Consider the following 22,349-nt stretch of genomic DNA (forward strand, 5'->3'; position numbering starts at 1 on the left):
GACTGGAAAATGACAATTGACAAATGTGGAGCGTGGAGCCTTTTCCCAACATCTTCATCGAACTTATAAAGACAAGCAAATTGTAGATTTCGAGATGAAAATGATTAAAAATATTGTGTTTTTGTACTTTCCGGTAATTCTCTTTCAATGTAGCTTTGTCTGTACACATGTGTATAAACGTAGCAGAGAGCGAAGTGCGTATATTGTCTGGAATGAACTCGATGGATACAATATTGTTGGCGGCACCACTCAAGAAGATTTTGTTGCAAGAGGTTACTTCAAAAATCATATTAATGATACAGGGTTAGTATTCTATTTCCAAGGTGTGTATTAGGTAAGGTTTGCGATTGATTTATGATTTATGCTAGCATAAAGACTAATTATCCTAGAATTATGGAAATCATTGTCACACGAAATTTGAACCTTCCTTAAAGTAATGAGCACTGTTTGGACTCGGGGAAAAGTTATTTATGTTGAATAAAAAAACACTTGAAAATTACATTACACACTTCTCATGGACAGGATTCTCCGTCGACAAGCGACAGTAAATATCGTAGAAGCGTGCGAAGAAAATCGGAACCTTAGTGGAATGCATTTAGAGACTTTATTTTAATGCTAAGAGAACCAAACCTAACCTGCCTAACCTAACCACGAAAGAATATATTGAACAAAACCTTAAGTAATCGCCAAAACTTTGGAGTATGTGTTAACAGACGTACATCGAAATCGGACCATGTAAAAATTGCATTTGTAGCAATGGGAATGGCAAAGACATTAATGGGTTGAAATATGTAGAAAAGATAAAAAACAATGTCTCATGGGACATTTCCAGTAAATATTTCCCCAAGGATATAGATAAATTTACTATTATTATAATACTTCTAATACTGGCCCAAATTCCGATTTTTTAATTCCAAATGTATCATGATGCACATGCATTTTTTACATGGTTCAATTTCTAATTATGGTAACATTATAGTAAAAGGGAAACGGATTTCTTCAAATTTACAGGAGAAAGTACTTACGGAAATCATTTTCTGTACGGGTGTGGAAGTTCGTGAATCAAGTTTTGATCAATATTTATGCGAAAACATGTTTTTTTCTGCAAAAATCTCTGTCCGACATGCTGTTTCTGCTGCCGCCATTTGCTTTCTGGGTAACACTTTACTATACCGGAGACGGATTTCTTCAAATTTACAGGAGAAAGTACTTACACAAATAATTTTCTGTAGCGTTGTTGATGTTCGGGAATGTAGTTTTGATCCTTTTAATGCGAATGCATGTGGTTTTCTACGAAAATTATTTCTGGCGCGCTATTGCTGCTGCCGCCATTTGCTTTCTGCACGAGAGCACAATACGCGATATTGCTTCTGCTACAAGCCGCCGATGTCTGTATATGCTAAATTGAATGAAAGGAGTGCTAATGGAACCAAACCTAACAGGCCTAACCTAACCTAGTAGGCATACCTCGTCCCCGTGATGGTTCGCGAGGCTATCGTGAATTTTTGGGCTAACATCAATGGTTTTGGGAGCTACCCGTGGATGGTTTGTGAGAAATAAGGAACAACAGTAAGTACTCGTTAACGTAAGAAATAGACAGTATTTTCCTTAGAAATTCATTATTTCACCTTAGGAAATGTTTCGCAATGCAGAATAGTATGTTAGCAATGTAAAAAAGTGCGAAATATATGATTTATAGGTGTTTCCCTTATACTATAATAGTATCCTAATTATGTTTGTTTACAATGAATGTTTTCTGGAGAACGACATTTCTCTTCCCTATACTCCTACATGATTCTTTATTTGTATACAGCCATTCGTTTCTGTCGTCTTGGATACAGACAGCTGCTGCCATCTACTGCACATGTGTGGGGTGTGAAGGGGTATTTCCTCATTAAATGCTTTCAATGTTAAGTTAGGCAGCCCAAGTTCCTTTTGTTTTATTGCAATTTCATCATGCTACGAATGCAATTTTTACATGGTTCAATTTCGATTTACTTCTGTTAACACGTACTGTGGATTTGCCGCGGTGACTCAGTCGGTAACGTGCCTGACTACCATGCTAAAGGTTCGATCCCCGGCCAGTTCAAATCCGGGAACTTTTCTAACGTTGGAAGCGTCCCCGGTGCCCACCCAGCATCGAATGACATGGGTAACTGGGAGGAAACCATGGGGGGTAAAGGCAGTCAGGGGCATGATGCTGATCACATCACCCACACTCGTGACGGGATGAAGAAAGTGTGGGACGTTACCCCCTATATGCCTTCATGGCGTGGTGCTAAGCACAGGGTAGGAGCACTAACACATAGTGTGGAGTTTTAGCGATTACTTAAGATTTTTCAATATATGCTTTTGTGGTTAGGTTAGGCAGGTCAGGTTCTCTTAGTATTAAAATAAAGTCCCTAAATGCATTCTACTAGGTTCAGATTTACTTCTACATTCATTCCCACTAGTCTACGATCCTTACTGTTGCTTGTCAATTGAGAACACATTGTCCATGGGAAGCGTGCATAAGGTAATTTTTAAACTTTTAATTTTTTTTCAAATACAGGGCTCACTACTTTAAGGAAGGTTCAAATTTCGTGTGACCATGATTTCCAAAATTCTACGATAATTAGTATTTCTGCTAGGAGAATTTGAAAAAATATCATAAAACAATCTGAAGCATTACAATTTCAAATCACAATTCCTCTTGTAAGTATTACTTAATGAAGCTTTTAACTATGCTAATTAGTTTTTTCTAGCTTCGAACTTACTCCCACAATAAAGCACTTCATCATACTCGTATATATCAACTACCAGACCTGTATCCATGTGCCTTATGAGTGCATAGCAACTAGTGCAGGGCTAACAGAGTGTGGAATTAAACAATGCATAAATCAGAAAACAAAATGAATTAAAATTGCACAGACAAGCTGTTCAACAAGAGTTAGCCAGCAGCACTCGCAGATTGTCTACCAAGCTCTAGACCTCACGAACGGACACTTATGCCAACCTGGCCTCAGAAGCAGGTGACCTTGACATCTTCGAGAGAGAGATGATGCTAATCAAGGTTTATTAAATCCAAACTGTAATGATCATGATTGGACATGTAAAGGGTACTTAAAGGAATGGGAAATCTTGACTCTGTCCTGGAACACTTGGAGGTTGGTAGCACTGAATGGCATATACAATGCTGCTCCCAATATCTTGCCATTTAGTAATCATTAAACCCTGGATTTTTATGTAATATCAAAGTACAAAATATGTAACAATAATTGATAAAATATGTACCTAAATATGTATTATCAAAAGGATATGTAGTATCATAGAATATGTAATATTAAGTATCCAAGCAATTTCAAGAATTCTGCTAGATATTTATTTTATTTGAACATATTCAATGTAATTTTAAAGACATAAGGTGTTCAAATTTAAATTTGTATCAAATTTATAAACTCAAAAAAACACAGCAACGTGCACATATTTAAGAAACCAATTTTGTCAACTATTAATTTCATTTCACATCGCAAATTATTGTAGAATATGTAAATATGTAGGAGAGCTCTTCGTAACTTCCGAAACAAATTGTAGAAAAAAAAAGCATCTGCAGAAAGAAAAATCTAATGAAAATACATAGCTACTTTTGTACTTTTTGTACAAAGGAACATATTGTGTAACTCTCTATGTACAGGAAAGTAGCTTTCTTGAATAGAATACAATTGAATGCTTTATTGTCGTTGTGCAACCTCAAGTTGCAATAGACAGTGTCATACAAATGTAATATAGTACAGGATACATTGTTAGTACAAAATAAATTTACACCATAGTTTATTATAGGCTATAAATTGTACAGTGAGATACCTTATATTACAAATTGTCTCTTCAAATTCTTCTATACTATAAATACAAATATGTATTAGCCATTTCTTTATGCATTTATGAAAACTATTTAGAGTCAGTGATCTTATCTCCTGAGGTAGTTTGTTGTACAATTTCATACCAGTAGCTGTTTTGGAATTTGCATAGTCTAAGAAATTCACAGTCAAGATCATGTCTCCTTCTAGTACAGGGCATGAAATTTCAAGTTTGATATCAGTCGCCGGACTAAAATCTTTGGTTTCCACTATTTTATATTGATAAATAATAAAAATATGAGCAATTATTAAAAAGAACATACCTTAGGAATTAATGTTTGTGTAGCACTGTCATTCTGCACTGAAGTACCACTTATCAATCGTAGTCTTGAGTCTGTTGTGACAGCTGAAACCTCTCTCACTTGAAGCTGTGCTCACTGCTAGAACAGCACAAAATGTCAAAATCTGGAGCAAATTGGGGAATCTTGTTGAACACTCCTCACTGTGAATCTTCTCCAGCATCTCAAAGTCAGAGGTGGAAACAAAAGTTTGTATTCTATCCACTCTACTAACAGAACATCCATTTTCTCATTATAAAGGCTCAGGTTCAAGTACATGTAGAGCTTCTTTAATTCTTCTATCCCAAACTGAAGAATATTTTCTTTGGGTACCAACCCAAAGTGTCGGAAACATGCAGAGATGCCATCACATCTGTTGATATAGATTGCAATATTTCTGTGATGTACACCTTCGCATTGTTAATTAAGTTTCCTCTAACAGTCTGAAACTCTTGCTCTCCATTTTGAATGTTTGTGAGCTGCACATACCTGATCTTATCTGAAATGGATACATGGTACAAGAAATCTTGTTTGCTTGGTCCAACATTAGATTCTAGGCTATCCAGTGTTCAATTCTTATTTTCAGAGATGCAATCAAAATATTGTTATTTTGTAGTGCCATGCATAAAGGGTTCAATTTCCTGTAGAAATCCAAAAGGAAGTACAGAAGCTTAACAAATTTAAATTGCTTCAAACATTTCAGCAAATCCTTAGCTATAGCGCCATCATTGTCTTTTCCATGGGCCACCTGTTCACGATGGGTCACAACAGCTTTCCATGATTGCTAGAGAGCTCTTACATTATTTCTTGCTGGCTAACCACCTAAGTGGATATCACTCGGTTTTAGAATCTCTTCTCCTATAACTTCTATCGTTTCTCTCAAGAGGTGAAGTGAAGTCTTTTAGCAGAGCCATGATAACACTGAAAAATATTCCTAATCACAGAATCAAATGCTGTAAGATATTCAACTTCACCACATGCATCCAGCACAGCTCACTGCAAACGGTGTGCAAAGCAGTGAATATTTATCATTTTATTACAAATAGCTTTCATTTGCACAGCCAATCCTGATTTGTGCCCGACCATATTTGCTGCAGTACCCAAGCCTACAATATAACACTTGTTTCTGTATTTATTTGAACATATTGCCTTATCTAAATAATCAGTTATGGCTGTGAAGTAGCCAGCAGAAGTAGAGTTTGGAAGCTCTATTACTCCTAAAATGTCCTCGTTGATGTGACCAATCATTTGCATCCACGTATCGAACATACACATCCATCAATCAGAAGGCTGATGTATGTATTTCTCTGGAACCACTTCACTCACAGCCAACTACCACCGAACCGAAAAAAAAAGAGGTAAACAGAACGAACATTACTACAACGTCGACCAACGTTCACGAATCCATTTATCGCATTCTTTTGTCAACAAAGACTGGACACTGGCAAGCGCGAGAGCAGTTCACAACTGTGAAAACAGGGTTTTTCCGTGCACAAGCAAAGAGCCTCGGTTGGGCCACGGTCTGCTCCACTCTAACCCTCCCCTCCCCACCTCAAGTCTGCATGGTGGACGATGCACACATACTTTCTGCAGTGTCATCATCTGGAAACAACAGAGTGGAGGAAAAGCAAAGCAGGGAAAATGGGTTGGGTTGGGTTGGGTTGCATGTGTATCCAAAGTGGTAGCATCCCAACAGTTGCAGAACTGTTGTGCCGATTAGATGGTGTCTGCATTGAGTGGACACAGGGTTTTCAATCGGCTCGCTTTCGAACGTTGGATTGAGATGTTCGGGCATGTTTGACACACATTTGAAACAACAAAATTTTAGTCGCCAGCCCCAAACTTTTTGGCGACCGGAAATTTCACACCCTGTTCTAGTATTATAACTATGTATTGTGTTATGTTCTGTAAACAGTGAGATGTTTTCTCTTATGAATGATAGTACAGAATAAATATATAATGCGGGAACTCTCATGATCTTAAGGTCCTTGAAAATAGGTTTACACGATGTGTTGTTTGTTAGACCTTCGACACACCTTATTGCTTTCTTCTGCTATTTAAATACCATGGAAGCTTCAGCTGAGTTTCCCCATAGTATTGTACCTTACTGTATATGAGAATGAAAGAAAGCATAGTATGCATCAATAACACTGGTCAACAAATTTTAATCTTTTTTTTGCGACATGGATGAAAATTCACTTTTCTTCATCAATCCATGATGCTGAACACGAAACTGACAATGAAAATGCCACTCGACTTCCTGTTTAAGAATTATACGAGGTATTGTCGAAAAGTCGTGTTTCCTAATGTTGTAATGTAGTGGAATGACGTATGCTTGGTGTGCATGTGACTTTTACGCTTTATCTGTATTATACGAACAGTACAAACCATGGGTACATTTCCATTTGCCTTTTCTAAGTAAATTCATGAATCAAAGTTTTTACATTAATCCCAAAATAAATATTTTCTACTATACTAGTGTATGGTTTGTTCTTTACTACTTACGTGGGATTAAATCCGCTTCCTCTTTGCTTCCCTCTTGTAGTGAAGTTCAGGATCATGTTACTGTCCAGCAATAGTCGGCAAGCATTCCTGTACTCCATTTGCCTTGGTATCTTTTCTCCATTATAGATATTTGTTGGTGGAAATGTTCACTGTGTTCATCACTTACCTTCCCACAATTGAAGAAATTGAGATGAGAGTAGAAAATGCAATTTAAGGAGCATATTGCAACCCATTTTTTGATACGATGAAACCAAATTATTTACAAGTTTTTCATAGTCTTCAGCACGTTTGTTTCCCAAGAAATTGTTTGAGACTTCTCTGAAAGAACTCCATGCACCTTTCTCAACATCACTTAGCAGGTGTTCAAAGATCTCGTCCTGGTGAAGTTGACGAATATGAGGGTCCACAAAATATTCCTTCCTTGATCTTCTGTTCACTGATTTTTGGAAATTTGTTAAGTAGATATTCGAATGCCAAAGAGTTTCGATCCAACTTTTTGACAAATTTTTGATCAGTCCAAGCTTTATATGAAGTGCAGGAAATATAATATTTTCAGATTCAACGAGAGGTTCATTTTGTACATTCATATTTCCAGTTTCCATACTTTGACGTAATGGCCAATCCTTTTTAATAAAATGAGAAGCTCTGTCTCTGCTATTCCATTCGTAGAGGAAACAGCAATATTTGGTATAGCCTTGTTGGAGTCCAGTTAAAATAGCAATGACTTTCAAATCTGCACATATTTTCCATTTGTAGTTGTTGTATTTAATTGATTGAAGGATGAATTTTAGGCTATCATACGATTCTTTCTTTTGCACAGAATAACCAATAGGGATTGACGGCAATTGATGGCTGTAATGAAGCAGTACAGTTTTTAAACTTAATACCGATGCATCTATGAACAACCGCCACTCCTCACAGATGTGCTTAATGATCATTGCCCCCGATAAACCATTAATATCACTGCAGTATATCAGATCTCCTTCGGTAGAAAAGTGTTCTTTAAACTTTTTCTGATGGTCACGATAAAATGACACCTTCACATTACCTAGTCTTACCATAAATACTGTCACAAAGTTTTAAGTAAATTGACACAAAATGCTGAGAGATATTGTAATATCCTAATAACATTACTGAAATGGATGCATGACAAATCAAAATCACGAATCATTTTTCAAAATGGCAACGCTTAGCACGCACACATTCCGTAAGTCTTTGTGGCTACGCATCAATTGAATTACGCAACACACCGACTGGAAAATGAGCAACTGACTTCAGAAGAGACCGCTTTAAACTTTCAATATTGGGATGTCTCTTCTTGCAAGCCATCTCCTGAAGTTTGGACCACAATTTGTAGTCCAAAGGGTATAGGTCCGAACTTGCAGAAGGCCAATCTGAAGTGGAAATGAAGTCTGGTACATTTGCCTCCAGCCACTGCTGTGTTGTTCGGACCTCATATGTTGGGGCTGAATCTTGCTAGAAGCTATAGTTCTGCCCATGGAAGAGGGTGTTGTTGATATTTTTGACTAGTCTCTCAAGCACTGTCTGCTGGTACACTTTGGCTGATGTGTTGACCCCTTTTTCACAGAAATGGAGCGTGCCCTCATAGCAAATGTTCCAGACTTCATTTCCACTTCGGATTGGCCTTCTGCAAGTCCGGACCTATACCCTTTGGACTACAAATTGTGGTCCAAGCTTCAGGAGATGGCTTGCAAGAAGAGACATCCCAATATTGAAAGTTTAAAGCGGTCGGTCTCTTCTGAAGGCAGTTGCTCATTTTCCAGTCGATGTGTTGCGTAATTCAATTGATGCGTGGCCACAAAGACTTACGGAATGTGTGCGTGCTAAGGGCAGCCATTATGAATATTGATTTGTGATTTTGATTTGTCATGCATCCATTTCAGTAATGTTATTAGGATATTAAAATATATCTCAGCATTTTGTGTCAATTTACTTAAAACTTTGTGACAGTATTTATGGTAAGACTAGGTACTAGCCAGAAAATTCCATTGTTGAAGTCTGGAGACTAATAGCTCTGCCTTGGCTTTTGAAAGTTCTAATAGCTCTGCCTTGGCTTTTGAAAGTTCAAGATCTCTCACTAAATCATTCATTTCACTCTGGCTAACCTTGTGCTGTTCTGTAAGTTTAACATCACCTGCATCCGGATCTCTAGATGTGGAAGGTTGTGATCGTACGGTTCGTCTTGTGAGTCTACGGAATAGGATTCATGGGGTGTTGGAACAGGTAGTTCATTACTATGTGCCACAGGACGAGTAGCAGAACGAATGTTTGGAAATACAATTGTCTTCTTTATAGTATTGGACAATCGTGGGCTCCAACCAAATCATGGGAATAGCGAATGGCATCGATGGTCTTCTGTGATTCAACCAGTCCAGCAGATTCGTGTAGCAGGTCTTACAACAGAAATGTGGAGCCCAAGTCTTATCTTCATCTCCGAATTTGCAGTATTTACCGAAATACAGATTGTAGGCTGTTCTAACAGCAGGGGAAATATTTCTCCGCTGTCCAAAAAACACAATTTGACCACAAACATAACAAAAATTGTTAGTATTTTTTACCAAATCACTCAGCAATATAATTAAATGCCAACCTTGCCATAAACGAACCACGTAATATACAAACACGATCTTCGATAAATGCACACACTCAACCTAGATTTATAAAGCCACAATCATGTCTGCACAAATGAACACCTCACACAACAATGAATAATGATATTTTGTGGCTGGTCTTGAACAGTTCCCCCTTTCCTTACAACAAATAAACAAAGAAAAGAAAAACTCAACATTTAACAGCTATGCAATACATATATATAGGGAACTTCTCCAAATCAACAATGCCCTGTAACTCAATTATAATTAGTCGATTACGATTTTTAACGACAGTTTCGCATTTAAGGGACCAATATTGACTAGAAATTGTACATATCACTCATGTCGCATTTTGGCTGTTGACCAGTGTAATCTTTCTCTCACTTACTCACAATTTCAGTTTACAGAGTAGGAATATTACACATAATTTACTACATAGTTGTTCGGTGTGAACATTCCTTGTAAGTTTGGGATCAAGATGAATACCTAGCACCCTGACAGATTGCTTTTTATTTATATTCTCACCTATTTTATTCAAGAAAAAATATGTGGTTTGAGTTTTTTACTATTAAGTATGAGTTCATTTTCATATAGCCATTGAGTAGACATCCTTTTAATTTCATTATTTTTATTGTGTACTATATTGAGATCTCCAGCAGTAATGTACACTCATGTGCATAATTTAGGGATAATTCGGTTGAAGGTATTTATCACGGAGAAAATGGAGAACCACCCATATATGGATTGCTGGTTGAATTGCAAATGGTATCATACTGAAAACAGTGTGAGAAAAGGTACAGAGTGGGCAACAGGAACGAAAAGGCAAGGGAGTGTGAAAATCAGTAAATGTACCCATGTGTTAGTCCAGGAAACACGATGCAGACATGCAGGGGCATGCAAGACCCCAGGATGATCCCACCCCACACCATGATTATGCCACCCCTGTAATGGTCCAGTTCAGTAATGTTAGCTGGATGGAATCATGTTCCGGGTTCTCTCCAGATGAAGACACGTCGTGAATCACTGGTAGGACAGAATCTGGATTCATCTGTGAACAAGACGTGACTCCATTGTTCCTGGGTCCATGTGTGATGTTCCCTGGACCAATTAAAATGGGCTCTTCTTTGCACTGGGTTCAATGGAACACACCGTGCTGGTCTTCTGGCATACATGTGTCCCTCAGCTAACCGTCTGTACACTGTAAACCTTGAAACAGTGGTCCCTGTATCAGCTACAAGATCTCTACAGAAATCTGAGGCGGTGCTGTGTCTATTCCGCTTGTCTGTGAGGCATAAGATACGGTCATCTTGGACGGTGGTACTCCCTGGACTTCCTCCTCCAAACTTCCGAGTAATGTTTTCACCCTGTTGGAATCGTCACCAGATCCTTGATATGACACTCTGGGGGACATCCAGTTCACGCGACACTTCCATCTGCATCTGACCCTACTCCAGTAGTTAGACGATTCTTCCACACGTGAAATCGTCCATATGGTGTCTCTGCACCATTCTCCTACACGTGCACTGGCAAATCTGGCCAACAACACTGCTGTGTGTATGTTGTCTGTGATGTATCGAACACAACTACTGGCTTGTTGAAACAGCGCTCGGCACATACCCGACTGCAATGAGTGTATACAGTGCCACCAAGTTGTAACTTCGGGAATCACATGTGACTCACAGTCAAGGACTCGTACTCGGAAACATTACATGCATTTACCACTATTTCTCAACATGTTTTCTATATAATTTCACATTATTCTTAAGTTTTGCAAATTAGTATGTTGTATCGTCTGCGTAGAAGATGGTTTTACATGGCAAGCTTGGGAGGTCATTCATATATATGAGAAACAGTAAAGGTCCCAGAACTGATCCCTGGGGAACACCACTTATGACTTCAAGGAAGTCAGATTGTTGTTCCTCCACCTTTACCAGTTGGTGTCTATTTGTGAGATATGATTTGATGAGAGCCAATTCAACACCCTTAATACCATAGTACTGTAGTTTGGTTACCAGTATTTCATGGGATACTGTGTCAAATGCTTTACTCAAGTCCATCAGTGTAGCACACGTTATTTCAAGAGCTTCAAAGCTAGTTATTATTTCATTAACCAGACTTTCAACTGCCTTTATTGTTGATTGGCCTGGCCTGAAGCCAAACTGACTGTCAGATATTAGCTTATTACCTTGAAGGTAGGTAGTTGTATAATTGCTCTTTTATGGAATGCTCGGTTATCTTTGAAAATATAGTTTCTAGTGATATAGGTTGATAATTGGAGATGTTAATTCACCACTTTTATGTAAAGGTATTGTAATTAAAATTTTTAGATTATTTGGATAGGTACCCTCTGTTATCATAAAATTAATAAGGTATGTCAATGGTAATAAAATTTCATGAATAATATTTTTAAGTATATAATTAGAAAATCCATAATAATCCTCACTACGTGAATTATTTAATTTAGCCACTTTCCTTAGTACTGTGTTGGGACTGACCTCAGTCCATTTAAAATTAAGGGGCTTACAAACTAGCAAATTTTTGTGTGCGACTGGTTGCACGGAATAATTCGGACAGCCAACATGAAACCACACATGTTTTCACTACAAGGTGGTATCAAAGAGTTTCGAGACTAGCTCTGATTACAAGAAAGTACTTTATTTATCTATGTTTACACACGATCACCTTCAAAATAGTCACCTTGCACAGCAATACAGCGCTCCCAGAGCTTCTGCCACTGCTGGAATGCATCCTGGAAGTCTTCTTTTCGAAGCGTTTCAAGCATCTTCTGCGATTCGCGCTGGATCTCCACAATGTTGTCAAAACAGCGACCTTTCAACTTCAGGAAAATCAAGATGTCCGCAGGAGCCAAATCTGGCAAGTAGGGTGGGTGCGGAAGTGCGATCATTTTGTTTCTGGCGAGAAACTCATGTGTGAGGAGATCACGGTGACAGGGTGCATTGTTGTCGTGGATTAGCCAGTTTTTCGCCACATATGTGGTCACTTTCGCCGAATATCCTCCCTCAGATACCTTAAAACCTGGCAGTAGAACTCGCTATTGACGGTCTGGCCCCTGGGGATGAATTCGTGATGCGCAATGCCGCGAATGTCGAAAAAGATGATGAGCATGCACTTGGTCGAGCTGTGGACCTGCCTCGCTTTTTCGGTCATGGAGATGATGGGCTCTTCCACTGTGAAGAGTGTTGCTTTGTCTCAGGGTCATACCCGTACACCCAAGTTTCGTCACCAGTAATGATCCTCGACATGAAGGACGGGTCATCCACGGCACGCTGATGGAGTTCTTGGCAGATTTGGACGTGGTGTTTCTTCTGCTCCTGAGTCTGCAGCCTGGGGATGAACTTTGCACCAACACGGTGCATGTTCAAATCACACTTAAGGATTGCCTGCACTGTTCTGTATAACACACCGACAATGTCAGCAATCTTGTGGATTGTTCTCCGACAATCCTCATGCACAAGTTGCCGAATGGTTTCGACATTTTCGGGTGTTGTGCTTGTTGAAGATCGTCCTGATCTCTCGTCGTCTTCCAGTTATGTTCTTCCACTCTTGAAGCGTGCATGCCACTCAAAACACTTCTCACGACTTATTGCAGCATCGCTGAACACTTGCCGAATCATATCAAGTGTCTCTGTGGTGGATTTGCCCAGTTTCGCAAAGAATTTCACTTTCGCTTGATGTTCTAACTTGTTGTCCATGATGAAATCGCAGACGTGGTAACGCACGTGGTCAGAAGAGCACCAGCTGCACAGCTCGCGATGTACACAGGACGATGTCTCTTGGCACACTGACTTATGAAGGTTAGTGCTCCCTGTGCCTGTGCGTGCAGCCTTGCGCTGCCATCTGTTGGCGTGTTACAGAACTAGTCTCGAAACTTTTTGATACCACCTCGTATGTCACTGCGTATAAAAACAAGGTGGTTACAAAAATGAAAGCTTTCTGAAACACAGTGGAGGGAAAGGGGCAGGTGGATGGGTTGGTTACTTTTATATACAAGCAACAGGTGAAGTATTGAAAGATATGATGTCATTTGCTCTCCATCAGCATAGCAACAACTTTACAACTACAACTAAAAAAGCCATTTCTTGAAGCTGAATTGTACTGCCTATTATATACCAGATATAAAGCTTGTCACTTTTCCATGTCCAGAGTGTGCATTATACATGTGTAAATACGGTATTTCACCTATAAATATGCAAATGAAGTGATCACCAAGTTTGTGTTTTACAGTGCATCTTTGTATCTTAATTTAATATGTAACATTTCTTTGTGTATATTTTGTATTTGTAGATGGAGTTTTCTAGAAGTAGAAACAGATCCGTCAGTCCCTGATGACATTCAAGCATATGCTGCTGGTATTCTTGAAGGGTACCTAACCTACGACCTTATTCATATGCATTGGGTGAATGTTATGAAGGACTTCTGTGATGAAGATAGAAAGGAAATATGCAAAAAGATAGACTCGTACGTTGAGAAGAATTTGAACTGGATTACAAACACAGTGAGAGCATACGGTGACGATGATCCTTATTGGCACCAGGTATGGTTGTCGTTTGTGGTTAGTAGACTTTTATGCACATGTTTTTGTGACCGACAGTACGACCAGAAATGTCGCCACATTTTGTAGGTTCATTTTATGTACGTTGCCATTTGTAAGGAAAAATGATAGTACAGGCGCTAGTGAAATGGTGGCAGTGCTGCCCCCTATGAATGGACTAGTTTAAGTGAAAAAAAGATGGGCTGTTTATCCGATCAGAGGGTATTATTTAAAATGAAATGTAAAGAATGGTCCACTGAGTATGTAAATTAAGGTCATCATTTTTTTAAAATAGCAAAACGGGACGGGACATTTTTTCATATTTTTCTGAAGGAAAAACGAGATTGCAAAATGTACACATTTTAATATGAAACTATTTCATCAGGGTTGTTAAGGTCCAGGAATCCATAAGTTCTAGTGGATTCTATTGGGTTCCGCAACACGACTGGAATCTTTTTTTTTCTTGCATAATTTATTTCAGTCCAAGTTGCATATCGTTTCATTTCAATACAGAACTTAGACCGTATTTCAACTGATCTGGAAAAAAGATCAGTTGGACTGTATTTAAATTCATCTGGGAAAATATTCCTGGACCATATTTAAATTCATTCATTGAAAAAAGGTTCCTGAACTGTATTTAAATTGATCCAGAAAAAAGGCTCCTGGACTGAATTGAAATACTTTACAGATAAAAGAGGTCTTTATGGCAGGCACGTAGCCAGAACAGATCTTCAGAGGGGGGGGGGGGGTCATGGGTTATCGGGCAGGGGGGCTTTGTAAATTAAGTACATTTTTCAAAAGTTTAACAGTGTTAAATTAAGGTAAATTATGTGTGTGTGGGGGGGGGGGGTCATTTAGTTACATAAAGTTTCGAAATATCACGCAAATACTGCATTTTCTATATCTTTTAAAATATCACTTGAAGTGCTAATAGGCTGCTACTGAAATCATCCCTTACTACACACTCCATACTACGTTTGATAATACAGATATTTATATTACACAAGAAAAAATGGACGATATTCAATCATAGTGCCTAGCTTACATTCCACCCCTCCCCTTCCCCCCCTCCCCCGGCTGAAACAATAAAACTCCACTTTGTTCCTAAAACTTGGGAGTTGTTAACCTTTGATGCAGATGTGGAGTGAATTTGCAAAATGACAAAAAAGTTGCAGATTTGTGTATAAATGAGAGGTTGCAACAGGGGCAATGAAGGTACAAATAAAGAAGCTCCCAAAAAACCTTCTGAAGTCTAGAGAAGAGAATCTCCTAAATACTTGCCGCTACTTACACTTCTTATAAATAAGATGAACGAATGTATTAGCTGCTGTTCATGCTCTGTGAATTTATCCTTTGCCAAAGTTGTGAGGAGAATAATATCTGCTGTCTACATTTTCACTTTTCACTGCAAACAAATTACACAAAATAGTTTTACCTAATGTCAAGGGGGCTGACCTTAGTGCCGGGGGGGTTGAGCTCCCCCCTGTCCCCTGCCTGGCTACGGGCCTGCTTTATGTTCCAGAATCCATTTACGCTTGCTGATTTTTTCCTGGACCGGAATTGAATTATTTACAACTCCTGAACCTTTAACAACCATGTATTTCATCATAAATACTTAGGTTTGAAAAGTAAATAAATATGTGCTTAGGTTTGAAAACTAAATAAATATGTGAATAGTGTGTAAATAACTTACATAATATGGTGATATGTACTGCACTTCATCTCCTTTAGAATTAGAAATCATTCATCATAGTAATAGTAGAGAATATGTTGCAGTAATTTTACGCCATTGTCACAAGAAAGGGACCTTTTGGCATCCTGTTTAACATTTTAAAAAGACCGGGACAGACTCGAAAAAAGGGTCACCTTATAAATGCTCTATCTCCAAATTATAAACAGATTGAAACCTTTTTTTTTCTGAGGCGTATTTAGGATGCACTTGTTTCACATGAATTGTCGATTAACTTTAACATAAATGTGGAAGATTCACAGAAATCATTTGAAGCAGCTGAAACTAAACAGAAATACTAAGCTAAGATGATATGCCCCTAAAATGGCACTTTTTCACTTAACCCACAAAATCGTCAATCTCAAATCCATCAAATGCTGCACATGACCAATATTGGTAGAAATGATAGTCATCAGATGTCTAAGTATGACCCTTCCTTAATTTATTATATATTTTTCTCACTCAAAAGTATATTTGTGGAAAGATTTTAATCCTACCTTCTGTCAGTTATTAATTTACAGAATTATCAGTATGGAGTTAACTGATAATGTTAAGCATTGAGAAATATATCAATGTATGAAGCTTTATAATGCAGAAAACCTGTGTAAATATCTCTTACTGTTTTCATGTTATAAGCCATCAAAGTTTGAGTTGCGTCACTTTTGAAACACACTGTAGAATGAAAAAATCTTAAATGTGTCAATTTCTTTTGAAATTACTGACCCTTGAAGTTGTCAACTTTTACCCAAAAGGCACGAGGTATCTTCATTTATTTAATTGCAAGTAATGGTCCTGTATTTGGGGTAGATATATGGAAAATGTAAAGTTAAAGGCCATTTTAAGGGCTTTTTTTTTTTTTTTAAATATACAGTGGAACCCTGATTTTACGTTACCGGATTTTACAATTTTCCTGCATTATGCATTCAATGTTGTTGGTGCCAACCTAGCATATGGTTATAAAGTTTTCCTCAGTTTTACATTTTCCCGCACTTTAAGCCTTTTCAGCTTTCCCCTGAAAAAGGTAAAATTGAAGTTCTACTGTAGTTGTTCAATTTTTTATGCAGACGAAGTGAAAAGAGCAAAGCTACTTTCTTGGTAGCTGTAGCTGTAGGAAACTATTTTTAAAATGTAGCTTTTGGATCTCTGATATCAAGTGTGTAATGTGACTCATTTGGTTTACTTTTAAGTTTTGACACGTCTTCTAATGTAGTCTGAAGTAAATTTTGGTTATGGATTTCAGTATTATATAATATTCTCCATTTTTTAACTGTCATGAAAAATGTGAAACTTTTTGGACCAGACATTTCAAAATTTAACTAAAAGATGCTTAATGTTAGTAACTCTGTTTCAGGTGAAACTTTTTTATGAGCAGCTCAATGGATTGTTTGTTGGAGTACAGAATGGAACAGCTGGTGATGTGGATCCTTTGGGTTTCAAAGAATTATTGTGAGTAAATTTGTGTATTTGGGGGGACATGAAGCTCATATTGATATGCCAAGTGGAACAAAATTATGAATGATTGAACTTGTTACGATTATATTTATTGATTCAAAATTCATTCATTTACAGCTTGACCAAGGTGAAAAGAAACTAAAGTGCACAGTCATTTGTTTTCTTCTCTCGTTTGCCCTTTGTTTGTGCCTGTATTGCCATGTTTATAGCTTCCCTTGCCTTATTGTATAAAACTGAACAACGTTAAATATTGCATCTCTCTACAGTCACTGTGTTCGATTTTCTCCTTTAGGATGATGCAGACACATGGTACTCGATAAGAGTGACGACGATGTGTTGAAGAATGCTGCACATTGTTGCAATGCAAGAGTGGGATTACATGCTAAACAGCTGTTTGCATCGTCCACACTCGCTCTGCTTGCATAGGGTTGAAAATTCAGGGAAACAAGAGAGGTTTTCTCTTCTTGGTCCACAATTAGAAATTCCTTAATTTTCATTATAATTTCATGCTTGTGAATTTTTGAATGTCACTTTCTGAATTTATGTTGTGATATGTCATTTTGCTTTCGAGAACCATATTGTTATCCTGCATATAATCAACCATGTGGTACAGATCCATGAGTGTACCCACTTATGTTCATATTTTTTTTGTCAGATATTGAAAAATATTATTAGTACAGTACACGCATATACTATTACTAATGTAGGTAAGGACTAACTAACTCTCTAGCATTCTTAAACCTGAAGGTTTATTGCTGCAGCAACACAAGCCTTCCTTCTGTCCATATCCTGGGCAAGATCAATCCAATATTTTCCATCCCTACCAATTTTCTTTATGTCTATCTCAGCATTATCTCTAATCTGGCCGGCGCCTGTGGCGGAGTGGTTAGCACATCACGTTACAATGCTAGGGGTGCCGGGTTCGAATCCTGGACTGGGCATCAATTTCATCATATCATCACTCATCCCCATCTTTGCAAATTAGCCAAAAGTGGCACAAAAAAGGAAGTAAAATAAAGCAAATCAAATCAAAATTAAAATCTAATAATATCTGGACATGAATAGAAATTATGTAATCCTAAATTATGTAACCTTCCCCAATGACCTGTCACCTCATCCCTTTGAGATCCAAATATTTTTCAAAGGATTTTATTTTCAAATACTCTCAATTATGTTCCTCTTTTTATGTAAGGGACCAAGTTTCTTAATACCACAGGCAAAATTACTGGTTTGTATATTTAAACTCAGTTTCTTAGATATTATATGAGAAGATAAAAGTTTATGAAAAGAAAGTAACACACATTCCCTGAATTAAGTCTGCTTTTTATTTCCTTGATGGAAAAGGGGAAAAACTGGAACTTCACCCAGATGGTGTCTTTTCTAACTTTCTTGTTTATTTGCTGTGTCATTGTTTTAACTATCTTATACAGCGATGGGATGATATGAAATTTTGACCGATACCAATAAAGTACCGATTTCAAATTTACCAATACTGATTGATAACCTATATTCTGCTGATCCAATATAAAATCCCAAATGATACATGAAGAACTTTCATAATTCATTGACCTCCTTAATAAATGTGTGGTTCAAGGCGACTGCAGTGCAAAAGGAGTTGCATATTTAGACATTTTTTTAAAAAGTAGTGCATGGATATTATCAATAAAAATTATAACAAAATGGCATAATTTTGCACTAAATTATAAGATATTGATAAATATATCAGATCGGTAAAATAACAGGTAATTTTACCGATATACCTATATTGGCCGAAACCGATAGAGTACTGATTCATGTTTCCCTTTCCTGCAATAAAAAAATAAACGTCAGTGGGAACCATGAACCTCTGCCATGCGGTTGCTTACATACAGGGTAGAAGGTGCTATTTTCCAATAGATAATAATATGAAAATAAGGCTTCAACGAGCAAAATGTTACTGAGGAAATTGTTTGCCTTGGTGTCCTTTAATTTGCTGTGAAAGTTTGTTGATCTGTCACTAGGTTCCTTTATTGTTGCATTGAGAAATATAAATACCGTATTTTACAGTGGCATATACTGACTCCCAAGATCTGCACGTTGTCCTAGGCTATGAATAGAAATAAGTTTACCAACTCATAAAAAAAATCAGGTTGCCAACTCATAAGAAATCAGGTTGCCAACTCGAGAATCACCATCATCATCTCACTGATATGAATAATTTTATTTACAATTTCTGATCGACTTTTTCCCTCTATTTTATTCTCTAGACTCCAGGCTTCGCAGATGGCCTAGCTAGCCTAGAATATACGCTCCTGTATATTTATGCGTGTATATTGTGAATGTAAAAGGGACAAACAATTATATCTCATATAGAATTCACAGCACGATTCAGGTTCGAGAAAGGGCTTTCATAGTTGTAGGTCGTAAAGCTGTTGCTATCAAGAGCGAATGACATCATACCTATTTAATAAGTCACCTGTTGCTATGTGGACTGAGGAGAGAATACAATGAGTCACCATCCCATGCCCACTCTCTCTCCAACTTGTTTAACATCCCAAAGCTTTCAATTCTGTAACCACCTTGTTTATTCTGTGGAAGAATTATCAAGATTAAGTTATGGATTTGCAGTGCTCAGGAAGATATTTTTCATTGTATCTTGCCCAACAAATACTGCTCATACACATCCCACGTGAAGGAAGGTGTATGGTTGAATTCTGCCATGAAGGCACAGCTTTTATTGGTCCCAAGACATTCCATTACAAACTGAATATTCTTTTATAGTTTTTTTTTAAAAATATTATTACTAAAAAAAATCCAACCTGGTAATTTGTATTTACACCTGTTGATATGTACATGTTATATGCACAGTGACACATCGAAAACACACATGGTTTCATGTTGGCTGTCTGAACATTTCCATGCATAATATGCACCACAGTTTTTGGGGGTCAAACATTTTGGAAAAAGAGTGTGCATTATACACGAGTAAATACGATATACGTAAAACTATATTTCCTTTTAACAAAGGTGGATGAATATAGCAGGAGATCTTGATGACCTGGTCCCTGCTCTGAACGCTTCTGAAGAACCACTGTTCCTCCATGGACAACGGACTGTGGGGTCTGGTAGCTGCTCTGCTCTCATCAAACTTCTTCCAGGCAATGAAGATCTCTATGTTGCCCATGACACTTGGTCCAGGTAGGTGTTGTTTCAAGTTGATGGAACCGGTATTGTGAAATCTCATTTCTACTTAAAGTAAAGTTTTAATTTTATTATGCTTTCTAGCTCACATGGATGATGTTGTAGTGTGATCTATTCTGAACTTAATGTGGTATAGTTCATGGCTGCATCCAAATAGGCAGCTGATGTTGCCCAAAGCTCTGTTCCACCCACATAATCCACCTACCGACTTTGTCCGTAATTGCAGTATACGTGGAGTTCGAGGGGAGATGTGGAAGGCACAACAAGTGCATGCTTGAACCTGCTATAGCCCTGCAGTTTGTAGCCATGTTGCAACTTACACTTTGCCGAGGTAACATTTACTGAATAAATGATGTAAAACTCAGTGGTACTTGAACATTTTGTCGATAACACTGCATGTAAGAAAATTGTAAGGTGGTATGTAGATTTGGATGGTTTCAACAGTGCATGAAAGCAACAGGAGAAAACGGAATGCTCGCCAATTCGGATATGGCCCAGCACTCTACCTGTATTAGTTTAGAAGATTTTTGAGTTCTATGTTTTCTTTAAATTTTTTGCCCTGAAAATAGCTTTGATATTGATGCTAATAATGTAGCATCTAAGGGTTAATTAGTTTTTTCTGTATTGTTTGTTGTAATACTTATGTATAACCACTCAAGTCACATACAAGTCCTTTCTTCTGCTGTCATGTTATTTGAAAACTGCAGAAGTCATCCAGTTTGTTGGGTGCGTGGTTGCCATTTGAGAGGCCCAGGTTCAATTCCTGGAGTGCTTGCTTTCAGTAGTGTTCCTATATGGATGACTCTAGTGTTTGCTGCCCAGCCTCTAATAAATGGGTACCTGGTTGCAACTGTAAGGGAGAATTCACACCGAAGAAACACGCAACATGCAACATGCAACACGAGTGTTTCACACCGAAGAGACTAGATGCATGCGGCAAGTGACACTTGGTTTCTTTGCTCAGTTTGCATGATGGTACCGATATAATTGCATTAATCAGTTTATTAGTCGCCCGAAAATAACGTAACAAGAGACATTGTTACATGTATACTGCGTTGTAAAATGTGTGCAAGTTATTGAAACTTGGGAGAGGCATGTTGTGTACAAGAAAACTGAGAAATAATATGCACTGAAATCAAACTGTATACGCTAGACTTTTCAGCCTGAATAAAGCGAATACCTAAACACTAAAGAAATGGTTCTCAACCTTCGTGAAACCATGTCACGGTATTCTTTTTAAGTCAATGCCCTTAGCCGAAGAATTTTCCTCATAAATCTTTACAGTATTGAAGATTTTATGCATGAATTAACATGTACCTATGAAATTAAATATTGATAAATAAATTCTAGCATAATCATAAGGGTAATAATAGTTTGATTACGTGTGTATATTTGTTGACAAAGTGGTAACGTCGTCTCCTTGTAATTAAGTGATCCTGGGTTCGATAACCGGGGAGGCACCGGGCAGATCCAGTTCTGATTAGTCTATTTGTGCATAAAATGGACTTAAAAAACGAAAACTCACAACTCAAATATGATATTGGGATTATGATAGTTGTCAACCAGTTTAAGCAGAACATTTCACAGCTCAGTATAGTTGATACGAGGGCACGGTATTGGCTCGGGGCCCGGTGGTTGAAAAACAGTGCACTAGAGTACTTTACCATGTTGACTAATATATTTTGGACTAAAGTGCCTCCATAAGCTGATTTTTTCAAATAAAAGGAGTCAGGTAAATGGCCAAAACACTGCCTCTTTTCACGATGTTGAAGGCAAATTACAGCCAATAGCTAACTGCATCAAAAAACTAGATAAAGCAAAATGAACGTTGTGTTTAGACCTTAAAAAATTGTTAAAACATTGTACATATTGATACTTTATTATATCAATGAATTAGAGGATCAAACATAATGCCGGTCAGGCTTTCTTCTAGAGTCTAAATACAGCTCGTTGGAATGAAGCATTCGCTGAGCATGTGCGAACATCGAACTGAAGCAACACGATGCACGGTATTGAGAAAACGGCACAGTCCGAGAGGCACGTAAGCGACACTCGACACTTGCATCTTGCCGTGTCTCTTCGGTTCGAAAGGTTGCATTGATTACTGAGTGCTGGCTTCCAAGCGACACGTTTTTCGTGTTGCAT

The 22,349-nt window shown here is 37.8% G+C and overlaps 1 protein-coding gene across 1 annotated transcript in view; it reads left to right on the forward strand.

The window, feature by feature from the left end:
- The first annotated feature begins 24 nt into the window (after positions 1–24).
- The window catches only part of LOC145988920 (putative aminopeptidase PLBD2), a 32,999-nt gene continuing 10,674 nt past the window's right edge, over positions 25–22,349 (forward strand). Inside the window, exons 1-4 of the mRNA XM_083124218.1 lie at positions 25–303; positions 13,597–13,846; positions 16,924–17,018; positions 20,031–20,201. Coding sequence (XP_082980344.1) covers positions 95–303; positions 13,597–13,846; positions 16,924–17,018; positions 20,031–20,201 — 725 coding nt within the window. The 5' untranslated portion in view covers positions 25–94. The remainder of the gene's footprint in view (positions 304–13,596; positions 13,847–16,923; positions 17,019–20,030; positions 20,202–22,349) is intronic.

The sequence above is a fragment of the Lepisma saccharinum genome, chromosome 6, assembly GCF_977018435.1.
Source record: "Lepisma saccharinum chromosome 6, izLepSacc3.1, whole genome shotgun sequence".
NCBI lineage: Eukaryota > Metazoa > Arthropoda > Insecta > Zygentoma > Lepismatidae > Lepisma > Lepisma saccharinum.